Source organism: Pholis gunnellus (genome assembly GCF_910591455.1).
Source record: "Pholis gunnellus genome assembly, chromosome: 20".
In the NCBI taxonomy this organism is placed as follows: Eukaryota; Metazoa; Chordata; class Actinopteri; order Perciformes; family Pholidae; genus Pholis; species Pholis gunnellus.
The window spans coordinates 15,729,644-15,753,250 of NC_136547.1; the positions used below are offsets into that span (position 1 = coordinate 15,729,644).

A 23,607-nucleotide genomic window follows, 5' to 3' on the forward strand; every position below is an offset into this window, starting at 1 on the left:
CATCATCATCATCATTATTATTGTAATTACTATTACTATCATATCGAAAACATTTTTTTAAATTTAGTTATGTCTAGTCTAAATGTAAATTTGTATATATATATGTGTGTGTGTGTGTGTGTGTGTGTGTGTGTGTGTGTGTGTGTGTGTGTGTGTGTGTGTGTGTGTGTGTGTGTGTGTGTGTGTGTGTGTGTCCACAAAGGAGCTGTCAACAAAGCCTGTATCAGGTGCTTCGTGACAGAAAATGACATATTTAGTTGAGCTCACAAAGTAATGCCTGATCATATATTATGCAAATTATGTTAATTGTGGGAATAAATACTGTTGTGCACCAATTGATACATTATTTAAATAAGAGCAGTTTGCAAAAGTTGAAGGACACTATTTTAAGTGCCTAGTAGCTCTCCCTCTACACAGCCTCAAAGACTGACGCATATATAAAGCCGAGACCTCTTCTAATGAAGCAGCCAGTTTCCATCTCTCACCTTTAAGCCCACTGTCGTGCCAAACCAGCAGCAGCAAAGGCATCAACAGGATGAGCAATAAAAGGCAAAAGAGACAATCCAACAGAAAGAAAAGACAAAACTGCGCTGTGTGTGTGTGTGACAGTGGTGACCTCTCTGACCACCTACTTTCTGTTTCCGCGCTCTAAGTCCACAGTGGCTCATTAACTGGCTAACGTGACAGTGTCATTGCAGCAAAGGTTTTACAGACAACCGAAAAAAGTAAAATATGAAACTATGGATAGTTTCAACTATCTGACTAACACTAGAAGATTGAGAGCATATACTGTATGTGCAGAGTCAATTATGGCCACATCTCTATGTGTGTTAATGGTGGTGGAGCAGCAGCTTTAATTTATTGTTGTCTATACTGCAATGTGCATTATGTAATAGTTTCTAGGAACAATGAATCTGATGAGTGTGCATAAATCTACAGTACATCTAAGCTCGTGTGATTGTGTGTGAGAGTGAGTGGTCACAGCGATGCGTGTAGACCAATTGATACCTGAAGTGGCAGCTGCGTAGTTCACCATCAGCAGAAGTAATGTTCGCTGCACTCAGTCCACACACACACACACACACACACACACACACACACACACACACACACACACACACACACACACACACACACACACCCACACACACAGAGAAAGTCATTCAGCTGCACAAACAACATTTTTAATTGAGTATATTTGAATTATTTATTGACATACACGACAAGAAAATTATTAAGAATACAGATGCATTCTGATAATTTCCAAGAAATACACACACACACTGCTGATGAGCAATTGGATTTGGCAGAGGAGAGGTGGTCCCAGCATCACATTTGTCCTCAAAGGGCAGAAATCTGTTGCCAGGGCACTAGTGTCCCTGGGGAGAGTGTTGACAACCAATCAAAAAGGCCAGGAGTTCACTCACAGGTCAGGAAGCAGTCTGCTGATAAAAGGATGAATTGTGATTTCTAATTAAAATGTTTGGGCTTTGTTAACTCTTATTTAACAAGACAAGTTGAGATGCCATTCTTACTGACAACAGTAGCCTAGGGGAGTATTTCTGGCACAGACGGACAACGGTGATTATATGAAACCCTAAATTAACGGGGCACTACACAGATTTAGCAGTGCACTTCAATACAGTTGTTGAACTTGTGAGAGAAAAACTTTAAAAAAGCTAAAAATGAAAGCACCAGAGGCCAAGTTATTCAGACTTTTAGTCTTTATATAAGTCTTCATCCTACATTTCCCATAATGCAACTTGACACCATCTTTTGTTCGACTCCCCATGCCTGATGCTCGCTTTGTATTAAAAATGTGGGTGCTCCAATCCTAAACTGGGATGGTGTTACAAATTATTTATAGAATATCAACCAGCCCTTGAAGTGCATCCCTGCCACCATTGTGTATGTGCTTCTGTGGTTCTGCTTAAAAAATGCATACATCCAGCATACATCCAGGACGGCGTGCATGTGAGTGTGTGTGCATATGTGGCCACTAGATGGAAGAATGCAGCTTTACTGCATTAGAGAAGCATCAATTGTGTAAGTGGTAGTTTGTGTCCTGCAGGACATCGCTGTCACTCCAACAAAGCTTGGCTTATGGTGTCCCAGAAAAACTGAAGAGTCACTGATAGAAACTGCACAACTGAAAACCAAAAGATACAGAGCTCCACATCCAGCTCTTATGTTCCTCCTTCTCACACTATCTTTCTCTTTTTGTGTCACTCTCCTTTCACCCTTTTTTCTGTTCCTCGCTTTTTGCTCTCTCTGATATACACACACATGCAAGACCGAGAGAGAGGGAGAGCATTCATTACTCAGAGTGAAAATACATGGCACACATTCAAACTGCCATGGGTGAAATCCTCTTCAGAAGTCAGTGATCTCAACACCTGCCCATGGCTGATATGAATGTGCATGTGTGTGTGCGTGTGTGTGTTGCCTGGGCCTTTGAGAGGAGCACTCTCAATGACGGCTTACAGGGAGACAGAATGAGGACGTCACAGGTGAGTGAATTTGCTCAAACTGACAGGTGTGTACACATATACACACACATTTGTTCTCACACACACTTGCGATCATGCCTCTGACATGTACATACTCTTTCTCTCTCCGTGTCACACACATACACACACACACACACACACACACGCTGCTGAAGCTCTGTGGGAGCCAGCTGGGTCCTCTGCAGCAGCACTATCACACATGAATAACCAGGGCTTCTTCTCTGCTCTGCAGCATTGACTATTCGATACCCGACAGGACGCCTTATGGTGTGTGTGTGTGTGTGTGTGTGTGTTAGTGTGTGCATGTGACAGAGAACCATCCATACGAGCGTACACTTACTTGCATGTGTCCATGTCAATCACGGTCAAACTGACACAGGGTGGAAAGTGAGGTAAGGAAAGAGAGAAGAAGCGGTGCAACAAGCCGATTGATTAGCATTGATGCAGGGCTTTATTGATCAACAGAGGTACTCCCTTTGCTCTCGTTCCACAAGGAGGCTGAGGTCAAGTTTAGTATGGAAACAGTAAATCTAGAGCCTGTTTTGCTCACGAGCACTTAGAAAACCCAGATACTTACTGTGAGGGCAGTCCTCCAGCTGCCTCAAGACAGTGTGCACCCGAGGTAGCCATCATTTTAATGGCAGCACAGAGAGTGCAAAATACTCACTCATCTCTGTATGGTTTTGGTGTTATTGATGGATTTCGCTGCGTAAAATAATTCTTGGTAAGGCTCAAATTGAAACATCCTGCCATTTCCCGCAAGGTGTAAATGAACCATGACAACACCCATGTCAAACAGCAGTAAACGTCTTGCTGTGGAGAGGCTCCCCGACATTTATTTTTTCTTATTTTGTTGCTTAGCCGGTAAATGGAGCAGACTTTATGACAGCAGGGCAAATGAGAAACGAGAGGCACATGTTGGCTGCTACTGCTCTGGAGTCCTGTTTGTCTGCAAAAGCCTGCTTTTATGCCTTCTCCACTCTTGTACTTTACCTCTCCAATCATCTCTCTCGACGTTTGTAATTTTGCGTCCATAATCACACCCCATACTTCTCCTTACCTTCCGGTGCAGCTCCCCAGTCATCTCTAGAAAGAGGCAAAGTGTAGCACACCCTATAAGCCAGTAAAACGCGTGCTTTTCTTATTTGAAAAAGAATGCAGTATAAAAAAAAACATTTTTTAACCTGTCTTGCAATGGCAGACAGAGACAGTTGGCAAATAGCTGGTGCATATATGGAGCATTTAGCAGCTACTGAACCTCTTCATTTGAACTGTAGATTGTCCCTGAACAGGGCTCTAATTTCAGCTGCCAGCTGTTGCAGGCCCATTTGACACACACCTTTTCTTCATTATTATTTCTTATTGAATCATAACTCAATAAACTAATTTGAAGTTTTCTAAAGTCCTTGACTTCTTCTTCTGCTGATACTCACGTTGTTTACTCTATGCTACCTGAACGTTCTTGATCATATCAAAAGTTTCCACTTGCCACCCCATGTCTTCTCTACCCTTCTTTTCCTACCTTTCCCTCGTTCATCCTACTTTCCTTCCTTTCACCTTCGTTCTCCTTCAGGCTCCGCCCTTCCCTTTCAGATGAGAGCAATAATTTCTCAAGGTCTATCTGTGGCACGCAGTGGCTGCATGGAGCCTCACTTCTTCTTAAACACAAATTGATTTCACGCTCAAATCCTCAAGAGTATAAATCACAGACCCCTCCACCTGCTCCCCACTACATCCCCGTCTCCCTTTTCGCCTACATCTCACTGTGTCCCCCCCCCCCCTTCACAGCCTCCCCGGCTTTCTGCTGACATGCACCTATACGCTCACATGCATATGTACACACACATACGCACACTTCTGAGTCTCGCCTGAGGTGTGTGACGGCTGAATGGGCAGGGAGCCTATGAGAATTAGAGGGCGAGAAAGCTGGGAGTGAAACAGTGAAGGCCGGAGGCATCTGCAGGGTGGAACCGGGCAGTTTCTAGAGAGGTCGTGTGCGTAGGAAAATTGAGGATTTATATTTTCATGCCACATTAGGTTACACCAGCCTTCCACAATGGGACTATGCTCAAACAGAGGAGGCATGCCTCTATTGTGAAGGCTAATAATCAACGCAATGGCGTTATTACCGAACACTGCATTTCACAGGCCTAGACAGCATCAAAGAAGGAGAGGGGAGAGGGAGAGAAGGGGGAGACATGAATTCCAATGGATTGTAACAAATGCTCAGCCTCACTCATTTAACATGCTTCAAGTTTCGCTCAATCTCAGGATGAATATCTGGATGAGTGGGATGAAAGTCGGAGGGGGCGACATGAATAGGGAACAAGACGAAGGGAAAAATACAAAATGGGAAATTCCATTACTGCATCTTTGATGTCTGTCCACTGTCACTTACGTGAGAATAGAGCCTGGTGGATGAAGGAGCCCTTGAATTGGCTTCACGTCTCTGAATTACACTATTAACACCACTCTACCCACACCTCTCTGAGGCAACATCACAGCGCCCTGTCATGTTTGTACATGCTTATCACTGCTGCACTGTGTAAGGTAAGTACATTAACTGTACGGCATCAGAAAGGGATCATTATCAGCGGAAGTGTGAATAGGAATGATATCCAGAGTATTATCTTACAACATGTTCCCGCACGCCTGCAAGATGCCACGCCAGCAAGATGTTGACAGTGTTGCTTGTCAGCCAAGGGACACAACGGTGTTAAATTGTCTGCGTTAAAACAGAATTTTTTGACACTGTTTTGGCTTTGTGTTACATCTCGGATGTACAGCGCACAATACACAATACTACTGCATGTACGTAGGCCTATATTATGGCTTTAAAATATAAATATGAAAGTATATTATATTGTATTATTGTTGTTTGTGCTCCAGCTCATGCCGGCATGAAATCAAATTGAACACGTGTCAAATCTGTGCCTCTTAAAATTGTGGTGGTGTTTTATTTGACTTGATCATATTTTAAGCCGTTTTTTAAAAGTCTGGCGGAGAAAGCTAAAGAGGGCTGTGGAAAGGGAAATGTTCTGGCATCATGCTATTAACGCGTCAAAGCCACCTCAAGCACTTTCGAAAAAATAGACTGAAAGAGCGAGCACAAAGGTGAATTAATCTAAAGCACATCAAAGTGTGTCAGATTAACCCGCACCACACACCAAATCATTCACTTTTCCTTGTGAGACAAACACTCTATACAATGTACATGTGAAGAAAACATCAGCTGCTAATTAAGGAAAGAACTGGACATCTCTTGTCTAAAACAGCAGTGGAGACCATTGTGTTTGATTGCAAAGAGTCTTTTTTTATTTTTCCTCGTGTTCAAGTACGGTACGGTCCTCTCTCAGCAGGGTCATCTAAGAAGCATGGACACACAATAAACACACAACTCACACCAGAGCATCTTCAGGTGGGATTTCTCTTTTGTCTCGATTGGGGGGGGGGGGGGGGGGGGGCCCGATCAGCAGCTTCCATGTTTAGGTCAAGTGAACAAGAGTCCTGTTGTACACCACATAATCATTTTTTATCTGCGAACATTTGTTGCATTTAGTGACACTGACATCTGCACATAAAAATTATATATATATATTTATATTTATATTCATATATTCATAGATTTGTCATTCTATATCAACAATTCATTCTAGTGATTTTTACCTTTTGATGTTGTAAAACTGGACAAACTGTCGGTAGGAATGCCTTGTTTGGACATTGATTTACACAGGAACGCACGCGCACATACACGCAACAGAGGCACACGCACACACTACTACACACATGCATGCATAGATACGCTCGCTCAAGTTTTACGTGTACGCACACGGGCCACACATTCTGTCACATACATGCACACGTACACAAACGCACGCACACACGTGTCCCAACACACGCACACCCACACATGCTCAGCCAACACAGAGAGGCAGGTCTGTACATCTATGGGAGGAAGATGTTACCCATGATCCCCAGCAATAAGTACGGCTTTACCTGATCAAAACACAAGAAAATAAAAGTTACGAACAGCAGAGGGAGTCACCCATCCATGGTCTGTAAACCTCGACAGAATGTCCCTTTAAAGTCCTTTAGGACTGGTCCATGGGGTGTCAAAGTTTGGCACTATGTCATGTCTCTCTCTCCCTCTATCTCTTACTGTACACTGAAATGTACAATAGACACGGTGGCTCTTGTCAGACGGACCAGTTTTTTTATGCACAAGTGATTATGAGAAACCACGGAAAGTTGACACGGTCAAACATATGAGCTCCCTAAAAGGAAAAGACAACCCTTTCCCGAAGACAGAGAGTGTGCTTTGAACATACACATGTTTTCTCTTCGGCAGTGAAAAAGCACTTTTGTTGACAGGGACTCGGGAGCGATACTGCTCTGCCAATCTGATGCTCTGGCAGCCTTGAACTGCTGCTCCTGCCGTTTGGGCATGTCCACGATGAAATTTATTTCATGGAGGGAGAAAAAACACAAACACTGCAGGGTTTCCTCTCCGGCTTGGAAAAGGGCAAAACAAAGGTGTCCACTGACATCCATCATGGCGATGTCTGTCTTTTCTGCTTCTTGTGTTTTTTTTTTCACGTATTTTTGTTGCTTTTGTTGTTTCAGTCAGTAGTCAGTCACGGGAAAAAAAAAAAATTCACATTTTCACAAGTGGCCCCATCAAAAACATGTGTAATATACACACTTTATCACCTTTGAACTGTACACAAAATAAAAATGCTGTAGTGAAAGTGAAAATTTAGAAAAGTACAAATAAAAAAAGCTGTGAAAGAATGATGAGAAAAAAGAAGTCTATTGAAGATGACATTCCTTGAAAACAAATTCAGAAGCCTACGTAGGCAGCAAGGCCATTGCAACAAAAAAACAGGAAGAGGGGGGATAGGGATAAAGCAGTGCTACGTTTGTCACACATCCACTCCTTGCCTTGTGCCTGATGTGATATCATTTTTTTCTGTGCTTTTATTCCTCCTGACCTCCGCAAGAAACCCTCATGCCATCTTTGTCTCTCCTCTCTGTCTTTAACAAAAGGTCAGGCCACTTCCTGCTCTTACAGAGTAAGAGCTCACCCTCGTCCGCTCCCCATTATTTCTTGATCCCATCTCTCTCCTCTTCTCTAGGTCTCTGTATACTCCCTCCACTGGGTCATTTTCTATCTTCCTATATTCTCCTGCCCACTTCTCTCTCAGCCTTTTAAACACACTTCTTCATATCTATTCCCCCCCGTATCCACTCAAGGGTGCAATGGAGCTGGAGAAATAAAGCTGTCTGAAAAAAAAAAAAAAAAAAAAAAGCCCGGAAAATGTCTGCATGCACATGCACAGTGTCTCTTTGTCACTCGACCTGACTTGATTTCTTAACCCAATCTAGCTCTGTCTTCCCCCTTAATTTAGAGAACACACATTTCCTGCCACTGGCTATAAGATTTCAACATGCCACTTACTGTCATCTTGTGTTAAATCTGCTGTTGATCGCTTGCAAAAAATAATCCCTTTCACACACGCACACACAGACTCTCTCTGGCCCCCTCCATCGTCATAGTCTAACTAAACCCAGGAGTCAGGCGAGGCCGGGTAGTGGCTGGTCTCGTAGTTCAGTTCACTGTAAGGCCGAGAGGCCGAGTAGAAGTCTACGTAGTTGCCGGTGGATTTGAGGCCCAGATGCATGCGCAGGTCCTCCCTCGGGTCTCGGGGCGGTCCAGTGGAGCTTGGAGGCTGCTGGGGTTGGGCCTGAGGCTGGGCCTGCGCCTGGACCTGAGGCTGTGGCTGGGATGGAGGTGGTGGAGGTACCTGGTCCTCGAAGTAGACCTCACTGAAGCTCCGACTCTGGCTGTGAGGTGGAGGCTGCGGCGGCTGAGGCTGGGGGAAGGAAGGAGGGGGAGGGTAGGGGTCGTAGTCCTTTAACACGGCTGCTGATGGGCTGTCCTGCTGGGGCTGGGGGGGCATGACGCAGGGCTGGGCCGGAGCCTGGTGGGGGAGCAGTGGAAGTGGGGTAAAAGTGGTAGGTGCAGCAAGCAAGAATGAAGAGTCATCAGGAAGGGAGATAAAGGTGGAGAGATGGAGAGGAGAGTGGCAGGTAGAGAGCTCATGGGGGAGACATTTTTGAAAAGGCGGGTAGTACAGTTAAAAAGGCTCGGATAGGAATCAGTTGGGAAGGGACTCATGCTGTGAATTCTCTATCACATGCAGGTACTGAAGGAGGCAATTCAGCTTGAACACTGTAACTCTCACAGGCTAGTTGTGTATGTGTATGGTTATTTAGTATAGTTTAACTGCCAAGTGAGTGTCTTTCCCGACAACGGAACGATATTGAACTATTTAACTATGTACAAAGTACATATATCAATACATTAAAAAAAAATCGTGTCTTCCTAGTCAAAGGCTATGCTACTTTCTGTCACCCCTCCCTCTTCCCCAGCAGCGTCATTAAACAGAGGCAAATAATTAGCGCAATCAACCGAGCTAATCATTTTAATTGGCAGTCGGGTGTTGCTTTAGGTTGCAGTGGTTTGGGTCCGACTGAGCTGAGGGCGTGTCTCCGTAGCACACTCTGCCAGTGCGTCTCTTATCACAGTCAGACACCTTCTGTGTGCATTTGTGTGTGCACCTCTTCCATCCTGCTGCTATCTCTCCTAATAACCACCTTGTCGTGACAGGATATGTCAATTTATGAGACCCCTGACGACAGGCACGCACTGTTAAAACCTGCTGTGCTGGTGTGCACATATAAACGTGTAAGGGCGTAGTACATTTATAGACTCCTATTGCTCACCTGGTTTTGCTTGATGTCATCACTGGCGGTCAGGTAAGAGTTTCGGAACAATGTAGATGTTCCACAGGATACTTGAACTGGATAGAAAGGAAGATAGAAATAAAAAAGAAAGACAACACCTTTAGTGAAAGATACTAGCTTCACTGCTACTGCTCATAATAATAATAATAATTCATAGACCAACACAATTGTGGGAAACTGCACAATTAGGCTTAATCACAAATCTGTTAATTAAACCCCAAATCTTCCTAGAGTTTGTCTAAAAGTCGGGCAATTAGTCTGTCCCTAGTGCCCTCAAGAGAACACTGTGAGAGAAAGACAAAAGAACAGAGAATGGACGAATAGAAAAGAGACCAATAGATAGAAGGAGACGCAATGGACGGAAGAGAGGAAGAAAAAGAAACAAAGAGTGAGTGGAGAGATAGTAAGAGAGCAGTGCAGAAAGACACTGAAAGGGACGTCTGGCAAAGATAGAGAAAAATCTAAGTGTGCGAGTAAGAGAAGAAAAAGTAGTGTGGGGTCAAAAAAGAAAGACAGATAAGGGGAGAAAGCAAGAGGTGAAATAGGGAAAGATAAAGAGGGGGATGAAATCAAATAATTTAATTCTTCTGTGTCTCTCCATCACACGCACGCACCTGCCATGCCGTCTTTCCGGGATGTGTGCTCTCCTTTGTTGCTATGGAAACCAGCGTTGGTTGCCGTGGAATCATAGTCCATCTTGCGTTCCTTCAGACTCATCATCTCTCTGGGGGAGGCTGGAGCGCTCGCTACACACACACACACACAAAATAATGAGCAATAAACCCTGAACAGCATGTAGCTTCACACTCTATGTGCTTATGTGTGTGTGTGTGTGTCTCAGTCTTTCAAGGTGCACAGTCATTATTCATCATTTAGCTTGTCAGCATAAAGGGTCACCTCCAGCATGTTAAAGGACTCCTGGGAATTCACACACACACGCACACACACACACACACACACACACACACACACGCACACACACACACACACACACACACACACACACACACACACACACACACACACACACACACCAGTTTTTGGACACATTATTCGAATATCATTTTCTCAATTCTGACAATGTATTCCTTTTTTCTGGTTGACTTGAACAATGTTATGACTGGCAACGTAACCCCAACTCTTGCATGGAAGCAGGCCATTGTGATGCCGTAAATTCTATGACATGTTAAAAATAATCGCGACGGGGTTCAGATTCCAAAGTTTCAAGTTTAAGTATGAAAGAAGAGTACAGTTTACAGTTGTGGTCCCAAACATTTTTTGTCAAACCCAGACTCGTCACGATCAAACACGTCATCAACACCACCCATCATGTCCCCAATGAGCTCGTTTGAATAGAAACTGGATGTTATTTAACTCTATTAACTATAAAAGCAATCTTTTTTTTCACACAAAACATGGTGATTGTGGACTTGTTGATGTTTACGCTTTAGTCGTTTTTGATTGCTCCGCTTGTTTGCTGACTAGTTTGGATCCGATCTCAATCTCAGCAGGCAGAGTTATGACTGATGCCAGATGTGTAGTTGGCCAATGCGATCACATGTGTGTGTGTGTGTGTGCTTTTACCAACTGTACTGTTACCTTTACAGCACAGCTGAGCTGGATGGCTGATTTCTCTTCAAAGGCCATCCTATTGGAATTTCAAATATATTTCCTTTAAACCTTTTACTTTTTCTATGTCTGTCACTTTCTCAAGCCTTTAGCCCCGATCTATTTTACACACATGAATGCATCACCAGACGCATGCCTGTGTGCACCCATACATGCACAGGCGAGGGCAGACCCAGCACACATACTGTACATACAATGTTTTTTTTCCCTTCATTCACACCCCCCCCCCCACACACACACATACACAGGCAGCACGTCACAATGTAATCCCCTTATAGCATACTTAAAGCGCTACTTAGTCCCTGTTATCTTGACATATTGAATTGCCACAATCCTGCCTACCTGTGCATCAGCTCCTAAACTGCCTGTAAACCCACCATACTTACAGAATATAAATATATACAGTATATGCTGTATATATATATATACATATACATATATAAAGGCTTTTGTTGTGTTGGAATCTCACTTTATCTATTCAAATACTAAAGGACTAACTTTTTTAATCCAACTCTACAACTCTTGACATTGACAGCAAGGTTGCATTCCGACCTCTAATCGGTTCCCTGGCTTTTTTGCGTCTTACCAATATATTTGATCATGCACACACAGAAATGTAAACGTGATTGTCGAGTACCTGGTTGGGGTGAATTAAATTACAAACATTTAGTAGAGCAAGATAAACAGGGGACGACAGGAGCTACAGGCTACTATCATGTTTTGACACATTTGATGTTGAATTTCTAGAATTTGTCACCTCCGCAGCGAATCCCATTAAGGTGGATGCTCAACCCCGTCACAGGCACCGTCGGAGACACTGCCATCACTACTGGTTATGGTTACAGTGGGGACCTGGCTTGTAACTGCTGGATATAAGCAACTGAGAGACTCGTTCTATCAGCACAAGGCACAGCGGTACCCTGTGGGGGCCATGATGGATGCAAAGGTATGTCTCTCCCTTTGTCTCCCTCTGTCATCCTCGAAGCCTGCATCCTCCCCTATGTCTTTCACAGTTTTTTGTTTTTTTTACTCTCTCCTCACACTAACTCTTTCACTCCTCCTCTCCCAGCGTGCCTGCACGCCATCATTACTCCTTCTGCTTTGATCCATCTCTAAGGGGCCGGATTGCAGTCTGGAGCGTATGCAGAGAGGAGATACAGATGCATGTGGGTGTGTGTGTATGTGTGAGAGAGTGTGTGTGTGTGTGTGTGTGTGTGTGTGTGTGTGTGCATTGAGGCCGCCTCTAAAGAGTGAGAGATCAGAGGGAGAGGTGAGAAGAAAGTCGGATTACTGCAGAGGAGGAGGAGAAGAATGAAGCGGGTGAGCGAGAAGGGGCGGAAGAGTGGAGAGGCAAAGGGGGAGACGAGGAGTGCAGAGGGGAGGAGCAGGAGAGAAAATGGGAGTCATTTCCGTTTCCCATTCCCCCCCTCCTCTCCAATATACTACAGACATCCACAAATTTCTCTACGCACTATGATCTCAAAACTGCTTATTTTCAATGTCGCTGGCCAAAGTCAAATCCTCATCCTTCACTTCCTCCTCACTGCATTAACCATCCCTCAATCCCTAATTCTTCTTGCCTCCTTGCTTTTTCTCTTTATCTCCCTCTCTGTTTATCTCACCCCTCCCTCTTTCTGTCTCGCTCACACACACACACACACACACACACACACACACACACACACACACACACACACGCACACACACACAAATACACTGTGTTTCTCCCCCTCCCTCACTCCCTCTGTCTCTCCCTCTTTTAGCTGGGTCCTTGAAGACCTCTCTAAGCCGAGAGGAAGGAAAAGTACTTTTCTGCCTCATCAGCTTGCTAAGCCCAGTGTAGAGAAAGCACAGCTAAAGGCTCTTCAACTACTGATGCTAACAGCTAATGCTAATGCACCCTTTGCTAAGCATGAAGGCCAATGGGCTCAAGCTAAAGGCTAATGATAATCATACTTTACAGCATGAAAGCCTGTGGTTGGTGAGCACTGACGCTAACAGCCACTTAGCCCTGATGTAAAGGCTGATGGACTGGTAAATGTTGATGCTACTGGCTAATGTCTAAATTATAGCTCATTAGAATCCATGTGTGACCTGTACCTTCTGGTTGTACTCATGTCCCAAACACATGTGCACATATGTACGGTTAGTTGTATCCTCACACTTTTTGCTGGACTAAATTAATTCCCTAACAAGGGGCTAAGATGAGAACAAGAATCTATAACTCTCAAGACATTAGCCTGAATTTAGACCGTTTTTAATCTTAACTCAAAATTAAACACTTTTTAAGAAGGAAATCTCACTTTGCAAAACCGTCCTTAGTTGGAAGTCATTAAACTGAAACTGGTTGTTAAAAGAGACAGGGTACAAGAAGGAAATCAGACACGCACACTAACACATACATAATCTCTGTATTGTAAGTGTCATAAGTTCCTCACCAGAGCGGTTATTTGGGGACGTCCTAACAGGGGAGACGGAGGGAGTTCGTGAGGAGGAGTAGGGCCTCTGTCGGTCTCTCTCTATCGTTGAGGCAGAGCCCACAAAGTGATACTGGGAGTAACCATCCTGCAAAGAGAACACACAAAAACAAAGTTTAACTAACTGCACAAACTCAAAATTCAATATTCAATACATTTTTACTGCAACACATATCGACCATTATACAGAGATCAGGTAAAAGGGGACCACAGAAGCGTGTGCATTTCCATTTTAAGTATTTCAAACAAACACTTTTGCAACGTCTGTATTTTTATGAGAGCGATGGCATGTTGTATATGGCAGGAATAAGTGTATTTTTTAAATTACTTTTACTTAATCAGTCATCCCAAACCCTATAGGTAAGATACAGATTCACTCCGGACACTTTAGGAAAATAAATATTTCTTTAAACTATTCATGTAAAATCATTCATTAATCTTCTACGTTGGAGCACTCTGTCTAACTGATTTGTAACTTCCAATGGACACATAAGAAACACAAACTTTTTAAAACAATCTCAAGGACAAGTGTGCAGTAGAAAGTAGCACTACAACAACCGCTAATACACTGATTCAGCATTGATGAAGCACAGAACTATATTTGCAGTGTGGTTTCAAGACAAAGCCCTCCATGTACCCATGTTGTAGCCCTTAATCCTTCAAAAGAACATTTAAAGGCCAGTTTTAGGGACAATTGTGCGAGTCAAAAATGTATTCTGGACATTAAAGGACACTGACAAACACCCACACATGCACATACAAACGTCCGCACAGCACAAATCCACACACTGAGCATAGTGAAGATCCCACTGTCCTTGTAGAAAAGAATGAATACAACTAAAAACTCCACAAGCATAATTACTGCCAAACCAATCAGTATTGGTTTAGCAGTGATTGGAGCAAAGCCCTTTTCATAAAAATGGATTATGAAAGTCAACAATCACAGAGCTGGAACCAAATTCAATTTAGCATTAAGATAATTGGGTACCTCGGAAAGCAAAGCACAAGCATGTGATAAAAGCTAACGCAGACATGTTCCATCATAGGTTTACTGCCTGAGGGCCTCGGCTCAGGAGTGGGAAAAACTGGTTAGACTGCGAGGAGAGCTGAAGCACTTCGGTGCAGTTAGACTGGAGAGGAGGAGACGGAGGGGAGGAGAACGAGACGACTGAGAGTTGGAGGAGATGAGGCAGAGAGAGGGGGAGGAGGGACAGACAGGGTAGAAGCTGAGGGAGACAAAAGATGACAGGAAGTAATGAGAGCAAGGAGGAGGAGGAGGAGGAGGGAGAGTAATGACGGGAGAGTAAAGATAGCAAGAGGAGGAGAGAGGTAACGAGGAGAGGCACAGATGGAGAGACAGTCAGCCAGGGACAGAGAGAGAAGTAGGCTGGACTGAGCACAGTCCCATTTCCTACCCTGACTCCTATTTCCTGGCACAGCACTGAGGACTAATAGAAAGCTGGATCCTCTGACACACAGTGGTTCAAAGGTAGCTCCCCCCCCCCCTCATCTATTTATCCACCACTCCTTCAATCTTCTCACTCACCTTGTTTTACGTTCCCCATTTGGAGCATTTGGACACTGTCAAACTGTCATGCTTCTCAAATGAACACAGTTACTGAATATTGAATGATGAATGGATTTTGCAGAGTGATGTGTGCAGTCTGCTCTCTGTACATGGGGTCCAGGAATGATCCACAGGGGTCCTTAAGCCCCCCCACCAAGCAAAATGCAAAATGAGGACTACATTAAGCTTTACAATAATTGAATTTGCAAGAACGGTCACAACCAGAGAAGAACGCATAGAAGAGAATATATAAAAATCTATTTAAATGGCTGTCATAGCCGTATGTTTCACACTTATCTCTCCACATAATGAACTTTACACCTCAATCTTAATATAGAAAGTAGCTTTCAGATTGGAAACATCATTATATACCACACCATCTGACAGTATGATATTCTTCATCAGCTTGTTCCAGCTCTTCATTGATTTTATGATGTGTAATATGTTCAATATTCATCAACATTTCATAAATGCAGGACTCAATCACTCAGAGCAGGTCCAATGAAAAAGGTCATTACTTTTAAACGGGGGTTGGAAAAGAAGATCAGTCTAGAATAAAGCAGAGGCATCCAAAAATCACTAGGCTAAGGCAGTCCAAAACACATAACACAAAAACACACTCAATTTACCACCAGGAATACATGAGGAGAGAAGGCTGGGGCGCAAGACATTGAAGTATAGAGAAACAAAAAACAGGTGGGGAAAAAAGAAGAAAGGTAAAAGAAAGTAAAAGAAGACATGACACATGTGGAGAGTGACAAGCTACAAACAAACCCCCTGAGACCGTGTGACAGCGACTAGTTTCTTTTGCATCATTTTACAGCATATCCAAGATGCAATGCTTGTTCAGTGTAAGTGTGTACTGTGGAACCGAACATTGTCAGCTACCTATATGCCCCCACCCCTTTATCATGATCCACATCAGCTCCATCACCTGCTCTCTCGGATTCTCACCTATTTGCCTTGTCTTAACGGCTTCTCCTTCTCTTTCCACCCACTCCCCTCTTTCTCTCTCTCACACTCCTCTCAGTCCCTACTGTAAAAATGAGGAGAAAAAAAAAAAGAAAAAAGGTTGCTAGGCAACCATTTTGCCTGTTGCTCTCGCCATCGCCGGATGGTTAGTTGAAGGTCGCGGGACTGCGAGGTAAAAAGCGATTACTGCCCCAACAAATGAGGTGCGCGCGTGTGTGTGTGTGTGTGAGTCTGGCGGCGCTCATGCCAGACAGCAATTATGGCAAACATTGTAAAAGGTTACCCCGTGATGAGCGGTGGCTCCCCTCTGGGCCTCGTCCACCACTGAACATTGTCATTTTTTACAGTCCTTCAATCCGTTTCTCTCTCTCTCACTCATTTCACACACATTTTCAGATTTACAGTAGCGAGCCATTCACTCACACACTTATCCTCACCGGAATAATGTGCCTCTGACCTTTGCATTCTATATTTTAGTTGCTTGTGGTTCTGCGGATTAAGGAATTGCCCTTTTATTCCACCGTTGCATTTGTTGTAAATGGCCAAGGACACTGTGAGACAGGCTATCTCTACACACCCCATCTCCTCTCTCTCTGTCTCTTACTGTCTAATACAGGTGAACATCAGAGGGGAAACCAGGCTGAACACAGAAGCAGCTTCAGAGGCCTGCGGTTGGTTTGATGTCTACTGACGTTTTTCAAACGCTCATCTTCTTGTCGCTGACTTTTCCTGTTTACGCCGCGTGGCAGCGGAGGATGGATTCATTTTCGCTGCCTCATAGACGAGGAGCATCTTATCATTTCATTCTTCCAACACATCTTTGAAAGCACCGCGTGTTTGAGCTATTGCCAGAAATGCTAAAATCTATGAGAATTAATAATAGGAGGCTGGGTCTCGAAGTGGATAGCCACATTTTAATGTAAAACTAAACCAAATATTGGAAAGAATATACATAAAACCAAGCATTTATAAATACTTAAAAGTATTTGTTGTAATTTACTAGGAGCACCTATTGAGTAATGTTGGTTTCATTACAATCAGGTACAGTTTTACTAGCTTCATCGGTAGCAAATTAGGCCAGTCTATATTTTTAGGTATTCATTTTATTTTACAGGAACGTCCTGAGCATGTTGTGTGCAAGGATCCTGCGAAGCCCTAGGTTGTGCAATCAGCGACCTCACGCACAGATGTCTCACTCACTCACGTCACACATATGGAATTACACATCCCTGGAACATAGTGTAAATCTGTCACACATGTGACAAACATAGCATCTCTCTGACCCTGAACCCGATCTGTCATACGTGTGTGTGTTTGTGATTTGTGAGATGTAAGTGTGAGATATGAGGATGATGCGTGTGCCTGCCTGTGAGAGTGTGTGTGTGTGTGTGTGTGTGCGATAATTTATCAAGAAATGAGGCAAGGCAGCCCAAAAGAAATTGTGCAGGTTTATGAACAGGTTTATGACAAAGTGTAAATGTGTGTATATACAGTATGACATTCAGTGTTTAGCTAGTGTGCGAGTGAGACAGAGAGAGACAGAGAGAGAGAGAGAGAGAGAGAGAGAGCATATGTTTGTGTAAGTGAGACAGAGAATTTGGTCCTTCTGGTCCTATTAAGAATAGGTTTATTTACAAAGTGACCATGTTTCTAGTCCTTGTTTTCTCTAGAAATCCCCCCGTTGAACAGTAAAGCACATTTGTCGTTTACCTAAAAGATGACCTGTGGCTTCCCTCCCAGGAACTGCAGATGAAACACTACACGGACAGACACACACTCACACCACACACACACACTGAATGAGGACGCATCCTGTCAAATAATCCAAATAAACTTGGGTAAAAGTAGAGTTTTACTGCACCCAGGAGACTATTATAAATGATTTATCCTAAAGTCAGTGCTAGTGTTGCTACAAACAGATTTTGGCTTTGGTTTATTAATGACTGCTGCACCACTGATCTTTCAAGTCATCTCCGATGCTATTTTCATACCAAGTTACTGTTTATTTATGGGCCCTCAACTTTTCATTTTCGTGCGTTCAACAACTGCTGGGCAGCCCCGTTCTGTGTAATTCTCTTTTCTTTCTCCCTCTCTCTCAGCCTAGACTGCTCCCATGGCACTGCTGTAGGAAGTGATTAACTCCTCTTACTGCAGTTTGACAAAAAACACATTTTCAAAGAAACACACACACACACACACACACACACACACACACACACACACACACACACACACACACACACACACACACACACACACACACACACACGTACACACATTTGCAGACACAAACATGCATGTATGTTTCAAAATGCTCTCGTTAATTCAAAACTTCAAAGCAAACAATTATTTGCCAACACAGCTCAAACGGACTCACTATTGACCCAACACTTTTTGCCGCTGTCCAAAGCTACACACACAAACACACATACGACTCAAGCACGCTCATTTTCGAACTACAAAAATGTCAAGAATTCCCCTCACTTTCTTTCCTCCCTTCTTTCTTTCTTTCTCCTCTTTCGCCGCTCTCTCTCTCTCTCTTTCTCATTTGCTTTGGCTCACAAACATTTTGCAGAGACATCCAACTCCACTCTCGTCTAAATTGTATGCTAATCCGTGTTTGGATTGGAGACTAACAGGATTTTTGCTGCACCTAACACCCATGACCTAATACGTCATGCAGGGATACGAGCAGTAAAGTCACTTACTGCGCACTCTGGACTTGGGTGATAAAGTCAAAGTGTGGATCCTCGAACGCAAACCATTTCCACAGCTATAAAATTAGGCTGGATTGTCACTCAGCGGGCTGTGTTCACGCAATTCAGGAAGTAAACAGTCAGGTATGGCATCTATCAGCCTTTAAAAGTAATTTTTTAGAGTGACTGTATATACGTAGCGTTATGCAGCAGCTTTGCTAACCAAACTGCTTAAAAAGTGTGTTAGAGAATTTAAATTGTTTGCGCTGCATTTAATAAAAGTTGTTCACGATAACAACAACATTTCAACTGCAGCAAGATCTTGATCATTCAAAGAGTATGGATACAACTGAGGATATTACAACAGGAATACAGATGATATCTTTCTCCCCCCCCCCATTGAATTAATGTTTACATCATATCTGATCAAATGCGACAGATGCTAAGCTAATTTAGTTGTTCTAAAATGTGCATTTATCAATCTTAAGCAAGTTGTTTCTTTCCTTTAATAACTCTCGTTATCAAAACATAGTCTGGTAAAAAAAAAGGCCTCTTGAGGCAAAGAGGGGAGGGGTAAAAAAAATAAACAAATGAAGCAACCTTTGTCGGAGGCCAATGTCCTTCATGTCTGATCACTGGAGTGTTATGCCATCCAGTCGAGTGTAATGCTATCCAGTGGCAATGATTAGAGAAGTGTGAAGCAGATGAGGCTCCAAGGGGCCACATGGGGATACTGTTCAGTGTAATACTGGGGAGGAGAGGATGACGAATGAACAGAGGGACACAGTCGTCAGGATGAGGCGAGGACACGCTGATGCCGGGGGGGGGGCGGCCTGTCCTGAAGTGACTGCTGCAACAGTCAGAAGTTTTGGACTTGGACAGGAAGCCCACTACAGGATGATCATGCAACAAAGTCACTGGGATAGAATCTGGGTAGAATGTTGTTTGCTTGACTTGATAAGAAGGTGGGAGTGTTTTTTTTCTTTTTTTTACTCATTTCTAATGCATCAAAACATCCAAAAAAGTATGTCTTTAAATCATTTTTTTCCTCAGAACGACAGCTCACTCTTGTTGTTTGACAACATCTTTGAAAACTGAAGTGCAGGTACTTGAAATTCATGTAGGAAATCCATCACTATATCATCTGAGGAAAATAACACAAGATGAAATGACTTTTTGAAGTGAATCATGTTGTAGTTCTCAAATAATCTCTGTGTTCTGCTGAAGGTCCTCCAACAAAGATTCCACGTTAAAAGCTGAATATGGGACAATACGGTAACCATACTTCACCATAACACAATGAAATGCAACAACTTCCACAAAACTAGGGCTTCAGAAGGTACTCAACTACAGACTGTTCATTAGAAGTGTCACAGAGGTGTCATTTGTCGCAGGGCTGTGGTATTGTATGGCATTAGATTACACAAGTGGATAGAGTAAACTATTGTTCACACAAACGCATCTCAGATAAATCAACAAATCAACTTCGTTCTTTTATTTTCTCCCCACACGGAGATGAAAAACACACATCAAAGCCAAGGACACCTCGCTGGAATGTGCTACTTAATATTTCTACATATCTCATTGAGACTCATTGATTACGCCGCTAAAGTTTTAGTGCTCTGAATGGCGGATAACCTTGGTGGTAGATATTCTCTCGACAACACTCATTATTGACAAGTGAAAGGAACAGAACATCTGCCGTTACTTTTCAATGAAGTTGCAGGAGTGTCCGGGTATTTGTCATTTGAAATGGCACAAAAGAGGAGGAGAAATCTGGTTTCTACAGTGTTTGTGTGAGAGCGAAAGACAGAGATAAAAGAGTGCGTCAGAGTTGGAGCAGCACACACACACACACACACACCATTCATCATTTATCTATACACTTTGTATGGTTTCCTCACCTCTTGCTTGTTTGTGCCATTCTCCGTGAGCTCCAAGTTTGCTACCGCATTTTCGAGCTACAGTATCCTGGTAGCCAGCAGCATTAACACTGTTTTCGTCTTCATGATGGGCTCGATGTTAGCTTGTGTACGTGTGTTTGTGTGTTGGAAAAAAACAACAACCCAACAGGCTAGAGACTAACACAAAGTTATTGATCCACCTGCCTCTGTAAACACTGTTGCTCAGTTGTGATGGTGCCCGGCAGAACTCAATTATTTGTTTTTTTTTGGGAGGTGGTTATGACAAGACCTCAGGACCAAAGCGCGCACACGCACGATAAGCATTTGTGAAGACACCTACGAAGTGGCATAAACCACACAGGCTACATACAAATATGACACTGAGGTTGTTTAAAGGGAGATCTACTTTGATCATCTAACTATAAAGCACCGCTCAGCCCATCTACTTCACACTTAGTGGGTGTTTTGTTGGGGACCCCATGCAGTGCTTTTTTTTTCTAATTTGGTGCAATTTGGACGCGTGATACGTTCAATATGAATACACTTTGAACAAACACGCACACAGCTCTCTGCGCAACAGTGGAGGCGGAGCTTCAGGGGCTCTGCATACTCACACATGTCATTCGCAGCGGGCAATTCGTGGAAGGCTCATTGACTGCAGTTCACTTTTGCTGCTGGATAATGGATATAGCCTGCTAGTGCTAACGCCACATGGATGCTGGGTAACATTACAACCAAACACTTTCTTCTTCCCTAGAGCCAACGAGCACCAGCGGATAGCCTACACAGGAACAGCACCACTCGGCCTTTGAAACTCAATTTGTCTACGTTTTTGCCGTACTAATATATAACACTAATAGCATTGCTGCCAGCAAAATAACTCTCCTGAGCCTGAACTCAGGGCCAAGTCTCTCGGTGGTGTTAGACATATTATGCATGCGAGTCCCTCGGCTGTGTTCGAATTATTAAGTATGATTTCTGTTCACACCATGGGTTCACTGAGGTATGCAATGCTCAAGGTGTTCAAGGTGGAGCTTTTCATTCGTAATGCTAGTTAGCGAAAAAAATAGCGATTCATTATGTTTTAATTATTAAATATCTAGTGAGTTAAATCTAATTCTTCTATGTAACCAGTCTCTCTGTCAGGTAATGTCGCACTGCAATGTTTTCTTTTGAAGTAGAAGTACACTGTACGTACAGTATACAATTGAGTAGCATACTTTTTAATTTTGAGATACAATGAGTTAAAATAGCAACATAATAGTTAATATTTTCCACATCTAAACATCATAATAAATGGCTGTTAAGGTAGCTAACCTTGCCTAATGTTAAGGTTAGCAACCTGATGTCTTTTCCCGTAAACCAGACTGTACTGTGTGCAGCTCTTTGTATGAATTGTGTAAATGCATCTCACAGTAATAAAAATGATTCATCGTCATTTGTCTCCCAGTTGTATATTTTGTGAACATCAAATCAATGCCATACACTAGAAAAACTGCTGACTGATCGTGGTAGCTTCTGGCAAGCATTAGGAATGTCTGTCTAAGTTTTCGATTGCAGGGTGGAATTAGCTTAGCAGTCCCTTAAGACAGCATTGTTACACACCGAGTCTGGGACACAACGGCAAATCCTGACAAGTACTAGTCCTGACCAAGAAACAAGACACAATTTATCCAATGAGGTTTCACTTGGGTATCCAAGAACTTAGAGGTCGAACCAAAATCGTCAGCAAAATGCAGCTTACCGTTCAGATCTGAATAAATGATAACTTAAACTGTGTATCAGGAGTTTTTAGAATTGTTTCATTCAACACTTTCAGCAGAGAACCGTCCTCAACATCTGCTTCGGTGAAAGTGAAATGCCCCCATCGTTAAATAGTTCATCCTCAGATAGTTCAAGGCCAATATGCTATCTATAGCAATAACTTGTTTGAATTATAAAGATGCTCTGTGAAAAACCTCATATGAATAGCAAGTGTGCTTGCCAGCCAATTCAACATCACACTCAGTTTTTTGCCTAAGCATGTTACTTTTCTTGCTCCTTGAAAACAAAGGAGTATAATATTCTTTAAACTATTTTATAATTGATTCACATTACACATCAATGTCTCGATATCAAAGCCCTTCATCAGAGGATATTTGCAAAGCACTAATTAATTAACGGATGATGTCAATTTTATGGCAGCATTATGCTTCTAGCAAGACGTCTGATACTGTGAAGATGGATTTAATTGCGCTCCTTAAGGATAATGTTTTAGGTGTGAAATGAGTTAATCCACAACACACTGTATTGGGATGAATCCGTATGTGGACGTCACATTAGCTCTCACGAACTGTAGGTCTCCATCCTTCAACTAGTAGCCATACGTGTACATGATATTGGTAAGTAGAAGATGAATGGTAACGTTAAAATAGTGCCTGCTATGCAAAAATGATTTGTTGTGCAATAACGCAGTAGAGAGTGACACAAAGAGTTTAAGATGAACCGAGTACATGGTTGGTAAAACATCCTACCTTCTTGTAGAGGGAGCGCAGGTCTCTGTACTGCCACATACTGCTGAGGACCTGAGAGGCTGCCTTCACCACCTTTGCTGAGTGTCTGGAGATAGTGAGAGAAAAGAGAGAGAGAGAGAGAGAGAGAGAGTTATTTCTCCTGGACCACATTCCTTTGGATAAGGCTGCTATATGTTATTCTGCCCCCTGTCTTTACCAGCTGCGCAAAATGTGTGCAGGCTAGTGGCACTTGTGATGGCTCTAAGAGTTAAGAGGGCCATTGCTCATTTCAGCAGAGAATGATTTTCTATGCGCAAAAACTGAGAGCTTCCAGATGAGTTTAAAATGACCCTCTCTGCCATGCTAATGGTCCCATCCCTGCCACTTAGCTGAGAAATGACTCTAGTAGGAGTCAGTTCAGAAGCCCCGCCCTTCTAACAGCTAAAGAGGGAAGCAGAAGGGATGCTTATTATCCATTTGTCCACCAAAATTAACAAAAGTCCTCCGGAAAACAGCTTCAACCCGGGTTTTATTTTTTCCCAGTAAGAAGTAC

The 23,607-nt window shown here is 43.1% G+C and overlaps 1 protein-coding gene across 1 annotated transcript in view; it reads right to left on the reverse strand.

Moving 5' to 3' along the window:
- Positions 1-8,071: 8,071 nt before the first annotated feature.
- Positions 8,072-23,607, reverse strand: part of ctnnd2a (catenin (cadherin-associated protein), delta 2a) — a gene marked incomplete at its 3' end in the record, with an annotated part of 228,686 nt that continues 213,150 nt past the window's right edge. The window contains exons 23-27 of the mRNA XM_079181443.1: positions 23,076-23,160; positions 13,385-13,511; positions 9,932-10,063; positions 9,297-9,373; positions 8,072-8,491 (exon numbers count right to left, since the gene is read on the reverse strand). Coding sequence (XP_079037569.1) covers positions 8,072-8,491; positions 9,297-9,373; positions 9,932-10,063; positions 13,385-13,511; positions 23,076-23,160 — 841 coding nt within the window. The remainder of the gene's footprint in view (positions 8,492-9,296; positions 9,374-9,931; positions 10,064-13,384; positions 13,512-23,075; positions 23,161-23,607) is intronic.